This window comes from Zalophus californianus, chromosome 4 (assembly GCF_009762305.2).
Source record: "Zalophus californianus isolate mZalCal1 chromosome 4, mZalCal1.pri.v2, whole genome shotgun sequence".
Lineage (NCBI taxonomy): Eukaryota > Metazoa > Chordata > Mammalia > Carnivora > Otariidae > Zalophus > Zalophus californianus.
In genome coordinates this window covers 103,804,281-103,810,930 of record NC_045598.1, presented here as the reverse complement: position 1 = coordinate 103,810,930, position 6,650 = coordinate 103,804,281, and the positions used below count along the sequence as shown (strand labels likewise).

General features: G+C 44.7%; 1 protein-coding gene across 2 annotated transcripts; it reads left to right on the top strand.

Moving 5' to 3' along the window:
• Positions 1-25: 25 nt before the first annotated feature.
• On the top strand, positions 26-3,666 carry RBM8A (RNA binding motif protein 8A). 2 transcript variants are annotated; one of them, XM_027596691.1, is made up of 6 exons: positions 26-177; positions 456-515; positions 644-718; positions 899-1,035; positions 1,349-1,485; positions 1,587-3,666. In XM_027596691.1, the coding sequence occupies exons 1-6, from the start codon at positions 111-113 to the stop codon at positions 1,630-1,632; spliced, it is 522 nt and encodes a 173-aa protein (XP_027452492.1). In that variant the 5' UTR covers positions 26-110; the 3' UTR covers positions 1,633-3,666. The 2 variants fall into 2 exon arrangements, with proteins under 2 accessions (XP_027452492.1, XP_027452481.1); XM_027596680.1 differs by having other exon boundaries at positions 28-177; positions 641-718.
• Positions 3,667-6,650: the final 2,984 nt, after the last annotated feature.

Here is a 6,650-nt window from a genome sequence, read left to right as displayed (position 1 = left end):
AGACTTAGCTTTTGATTGGTCAATTTAACTAGCGACTTTTCCCCTCCGCGACAGTTTCCCGAGGTGCCTAGTGCCTGAGCGGCACGGACGAGAGTAAGAAGGAAGGCAAGATGGCGGACGTGCTGGATCTTCACGAGGCTGGGGGCGAGGATTTCGCCATGGATGAGGATGGGGACGGTGAGGACAGGGCAGGCGGCTGCGGGAAGCGGGGAAGGTGCGAGAGAAGGGACTAATAGGAAGATAATTTCCTTTCCCGGCAGGGAGGATGGGATTCGGGGAATCGGGTTTCAGTTGGATTAGAGACAGCGCCCCCTTCGGGAGGAATGCGGGTGGGACCGGGAAGGGAATGGGACTGGAGGTGGTGGGGCAGCTTTCAGATAATGTGTCCGTAAAGAGACTATTGTTACAAATACTTGTTATTTTTGTTACTCATTCTTTCACTTCTGGGGCTCCAGAGAGCATCCACAAACTGAAAGAAAAGGCGAAAAAACGGAAGGGCCGCGGCTTTGGCTCCGGTGAGTGTTTGTGGGGAAAATGGGTCTAGAATGGCGACATTCTACGAGTTTTGGAGTCCCCATTCAGACTCATGGGGAACAGTGGGAGAATGGATTTCTGGTGATCTCTTGTATGTTCCATATAGAAGAAGGGTCTCGAGCACGGATGCGTGAAGATTATGACAGCGTGGAACAGGATGGTGATGAACCTGGACCGCAACGCTGTAAGTAAAATGTAGCCTGTAGGGATCTGTTTGTAGGGAATTATGGACCAATGAAATAAAACCCAGTAGGAATGGGGTCGGAGATACCTTAACCAGTCTCTGGAATCCCCACTTACTCCACTCTTGTGATCTTGCTTGAAGTTTTTCTCTTGTGCTCAAACCTCCCTCCCTCCCCAACAGCTGTTGAAGGCTGGATTCTCTTTGTCACTGGAGTCCATGAGGAAGCCACTGAAGAAGACATCCATGACAAATTTGCAGAGTATGGGGAAATAAAAAACATCCACCTCAACCTGGACAGGCGTACAGGATACCTGAAGGTATCCTAAGCGACACCCTATTGCCTCTCTTCCCCCATAACCTTTAGACAGCTTTGATAGTTCTCCCATGTTTCTTGTGATTGGCCAAGAGCAAAGTTAAAATAAAATGAGATTGGAAATTGATTTTGTCAGACATAGCAAAGAGACGGAAACAGACACATTTTGTATGTACAATAAGGATATATGATGTACATTTGTTTAAAGTTTATAGATTTTTGTATTTGAGTATGAGTTTAGATTTGAGGAAGAGGATACTTAGGTGGTGTTTGGTGGAATATGAGAGTTTTGATCTCTGTCTTTTCACTTGTCCCAGGGGTATACTCTAGTTGAGTATGAAACATACAAGGAGGCCCAGGCTGCTATGGAGGGACTCAATGGCCAGGATTTGATGGGACAGCCGATCAGTGTGGACTGGTGTTTTGTTCGGGGTCCACCCAAGGGCAAGAGGAGGTAAAGTGGAGAGGGCAAACTATCTTGGTGAAGGGAACATGAGCAAAACAGAATAAGGATGTTGTATTATGTTCCTCTGATGGGCCCTTCCTTTACCCTAGAGGTGGCCGAAGACGCAGCAGGAGTCCAGACCGGAGGCGGCGCTGAGAGGTCCTCTGTTGTCCAGATGTTCTCTCCAGAGATTCTACTTGGCCATGCAGCCTTGGAGAAATAGGGCAGGGGTAGAACTCACTGTGTTAATATTTAATCTCTCACCCGACTTGCTTAGTGGGTTGGTTTTTGTTTTTGTTTTTGAGTTAGGAATAAATGTCCCATTTTTGTTTTGTACATTTAAAATTACTTTCCTCTTCTAACATTGCCAGCTCGGAAGCACTATTTACAGTAAGGCAGTTTGGGTCACTGTGAAGATACTTCTTGGGCCTCAATTCTGTTTGAATTTCTACATTAGATATAGTCTCAAGTTTCAGCTAGGGTCAAAGTAGAGACACTGCTCAGTACTTCTTTTTCTTGGAAGCTAAGAGAGCCTGGGTAGAAGTGAGGTGTTCTTGTGATATTAAAGCATAATTATTTTGTTTTTGTATACTCTGTTCCGTGCAAATGGATGTTACAGGGATGTCTCTCCTGTTTCTCCTGTCCTTCCTGCTGCCATGTTTGTTTGTACTTGCAGCTGTCTAAGGGCTTGAATCTCCTGTCAGGGCATTCTCTCAGAACGTTTTGCCCTGGAAGAGTCTATACTAAGTTCTTGGTGCCTTCTTCGGCAGTCAAGGGTGAAGGCTCCATAGAGGAGAGGATCCAGAGGAGCATCGAGGAGACCAAAAAGGAAAAGGATGTGGCTGAGGCTGGGGGGAACTTCAGTTAGCATGGTGGGAGAGAACCAGTACCGCAGGCCCAGCAGGTAATAAGGTGTCCAGCAGAGGACGAAGGTCAGCAAGACAAGTAAGGCCAGTCGCAGGGCCCGCAGGCGAACACGGGAGCGATTGTCTAAGGAGCAACGGAGGGCAAATTCACCAGCAGGGGCTGGGAATTTAGAAAACACTCAAATTCAGAACCACTCAGCTTCTGAATTGAGTATAGGATGAACAGGCAGGGATGGTGAGCTGGAGTTCTCCTGATACAGGAAGAGAATGTGGCAAATAGGAGTTAATGTTGCACATCCTCTTCCCTTCCCAGACTGGGACTGTATGCTCTCCCCTCTCCCCTAGGGAGTATGACAGACATGCTGGGGGAAAGGTTTTGATTGAGGTGTGGTATTATGAAGCTGCTAAGACTACTTGAAGACTTGATGGTGTCCACGACTAAAGGAGAACACTGATCACCTTTCTCCTTAATCTTGCCTGGCTAACTCAACAATGGAGGGTGGCTAGAGGCTGGTTATAATCGGAGGCATTTAGAAAATACTTGTAGCATCAGGTGCTAGAGGGATGGTTATGATGTCACTTTTGGTTTGATAGAAAACTATTAGATCAGTAAATGAGGCTAGAGGCAATAGTTTTTAGGGTATGGGTTAGGGCCCGGAGATTGGAGTCTTAGCATGGTTCCCCTTCCTTGTCTGGGCACTAGACACCCTGAGGACAATGTGGCTATAGCAGACGGTCGTGGCAGTCAGTGGCAGCAGAAAGAGGCCGCAGAAGGTGAAGAGGTTATAGGTGATCTCTTGCCATCGAGCCTTGAAGCTGCCTTTGGTGACACGCTAAGTGAACGGGCCTGGGCCAGCTCGGCGGACAGTGTGGAACAGGAACAGCTGGAGTGGAGTTTGAGGACTATTAGAACTGGTCCCCCTTCACCCTTTTCCCCGGTCACACTATCCCAGTTCATCCTTAATTCTCTGCAAAGCTGGGTGGTGCTGAGTTCATCCATAGTGCCATATTTAAAAGGTTCAAAACTTGAGAATCCCTGTCTTCCCCTTAGGCTACGGGACTTAAAAGAATCTTGCCTCCTCCAGTACTGTTCTAACATTGCGCTTTGTAAAAGGATGTTTCTACCACCTCACCAACATTTTTAGCTGAAATGATTTTTTTGATGTGTCTAATTCTGTGGAAAAAAATTTTGTATAAAATGGGTGCTGCTAAAATTTCAGGCCATTTTGCAGCCACTCTGTGAAGTGACCTTTAGTGATAGTCTTATGTACAGTAACTATAACAGTGAAACAATGTTAAGTAATAAAATTTAACATTTTCCAAATGCTGTTGGCTTCCCCTTCCCCTTTTTGGTAAATTGCTGAGATTTTGGCTAAAGAGTATTTTTCAGTTTAGAGCTTCAGGGTTAGTACCTTGATTCAGGTAAGGCAGATTGAGTCACTGTTGGTTTGATAAAAGTCAAGCTTAGTGGGTCTCTGATTCCTAGATCTAAGGCATTTGGGAAAGTGATTTCAGCAGGCGTGAGGGACTTTTAGGAAAGGTGAATAGTATCAGCCACAGACACAGTTTTATGAATGGCTTGGAGTTATGATCAGCTACTCTGAGCTAGTTGGGGAGTCGTCTTTCCCCTTTGCCTGTCTTGAGTCCATATATTTGTAGGTTTTTTGATTGGTTGGTTTGGTTTCTTTTTGCACTATGCCTAGATGTACCTGACATCTTGTGAAAAGGGGTTTAAAAATAAGCAAGGCTCCTGGACTTAGAGTTTGGTCTGTAGCCCTACCTCTGCCTTTCCTTTTCCCTATTATATGCAGTTTATCACCCACTACAGAAACCTTCCTTTCAACCACTTATGATACTTAGAAACTTGAGCCTTCAAAGATAATTTCTAACTATTCCAATACTCCCTCACCACACTACCACCACACTTAAAAAAAGGTTTTTTTATTGACATATTAGTCCTTGAAGGTAAGATTAATATTTTTTTTAAGATTTATTTATTTATTTGAGAGAAAGAATGAGAGAGAGAGAGAGAGAGAGCACATGAGAGGGGGGAGGGTCAGAGGGAGAAGCCGACTCTCCGCTGAGCAGGGAGCCCGATGCAGGGCTCGATCCCGGGACTCCAGGATCATGACCCGAGCCGAAGGCAGTCGCCCAACCAACTGAGCCACCCAGGCGCCCGGTAAGATTAATATTTTAAATAGAACATATGGGCAATGCAGAATTTATACAACAGGATGCTAATTTGGAACCAAAAATACCATCTTTTGCACATGTATCATAATGTTGTCATCAGTTTGCCATTGAAACAAATGGAGATTGCAGTTGTCAGAATGTGACAAATGATGAAACTCCTATCTAATATCTTGCGGCCCATTGGTTTCAAGTGATTTAGCCAAAGTCATATAGCTAGTTAGTAGAGCCTAGACTCAGAAAAAAACAAAGTAAAACAATGCAACAAAAACAGGCTTCTAACTCCCAGTCCACATCTAAAATTTCCTTCATATAAACGACTGTAATACCTTTTGCACTGAGGCAGCAATGCTGCTTTTTAAAGCTTTGGGTAGCAGAGGTCCTGCTTGCAGCATTGTTAGAAGCACTATTTGTCTTAGAACTATAGTCAGACTAACTTTTGGTAGTTATATTTCTAATATTTGAGGATTTATTTTTTTTTTAAGATTTTATTTATTTTATTTGAGAGAGAGAATGAGAGCACGAGAGGGAAGAGGGTCAGAGGGAGAAGCAGGCTCCCCGCTGAGCAGGGAGCCCGATGTGGGACTCGATGTGGGACTCCAGGATCGTGACCTGAGCCGAAGGCAGCCGCCCAACCAACTGAGCCACCCAGGCGCCCTCTAATATTTGAGGATTTAAATCATATTTTAAATCTGATTCTATAATGCATTGTCATTCCAGAGCCCCTTCTAGGTAGATTCCTAATCCTGGTCTCCCAAGATGCTGCTCTACTCCTTCCCCTCAGAGGGTAGTGGTGGTTTTGGTTTGGGTCTTAAAGGAATTGCTTCATATTTCTTTTTTTTTTTTTTCTAGATTTCTAGTTCATTGTCAATACATGAGATTTGATAACTGGTACTCAAGTTCAGATGCTCCATTTCCTTTCTAGTTTTCTTTCCAGTTTTCACAATAAAGCTAGAGTAAAAAATATAAATCTCATTATGTCACTCTCCATCTTTTACCTTAGTGTCTCTCCACTGCCCTCAGGATAAAGTACAACCTTAATATCTATGACGTGGCTCTTCCTTCCCATCCAGGCTCATTACTCACCCATTTTCTTTCTTTCTTTTTAAGATTTTATTTATTTATTTGATGCAGAGAGAGAGAGGGAGAAGCAGGCTCCCCACTGAGCAAGGAGCCCGACGTGGGGCTCGATCCCAGGACCCCGGGATCATGACCTGAGCTGAAGGCAGCTACTTAACTGACTGAGCTACCCAGGCGCCCACTCACCCATTTTCTAGACCTCAACTCTAGCGACAACTACTTTGAATTCCTCTACCTTCCACCCTCCCCAGCATTCCTCCTGTTTTAACTTGTCTCACACCTCTCTTATTTTAATCAAAAACAATCAGTTTTAATGTCTTTGAGAAGTTTTCCCTGACTGTCCAAGAGCGGGTCAGACATTCTCATTGTTCTTTAGCTCCTTATGCTTACCTTTAGCATAATGCTTTACTGCATACTGTATTATAATTGCATACTAATATGTCTTCTGCACTAGTCTAAGTTTCCTGAAGGCAGGTCTTTGCTGCTCAATCCTTGATAGAGCATTAGAGTGTGCCTAGGGGTGATTAACATTATTTTTTGAATGGAGAGTGACTGTACCACAGAGTTTTAACCAAAGCCCCTGACTTCACTGTCTTCTTTATAGACCCCCATATATGTTTTATCCCTAGAGTTTCTGCAACAGTCTCCTGAAGAAGCTGGGAGGATGCAAAAAGGCATAGATAGAGGGTACTGCTTTGAAGATGTAGACTCTTAATAGAGATACAGATTAACATGCAATGATCTTAATTTGCAAGACAGCAGAGGCTCCCCTCTGAGCATTAATGGGTGACCACTGGTCAAGCACACCCCTCGACAACAAACGCTCTTGTTGTTTACCCAAATTATTGTCCAGTCTACCCTTGAGTCCCAATAAGTCACTCACCTGGGGCAAGGCAAGCAGGAAACTAAGTCCCCAGGCAGTCCCCAGAAGTTTCCTTCCAGCTGAGCGGGGTCCAAGCGGGTGCAGTACGGCTGCCTGACGGTCAAGTCCAATGACCACAGGCAGGAAAGCTGCAGCATACACGGCCATCAGTTTCA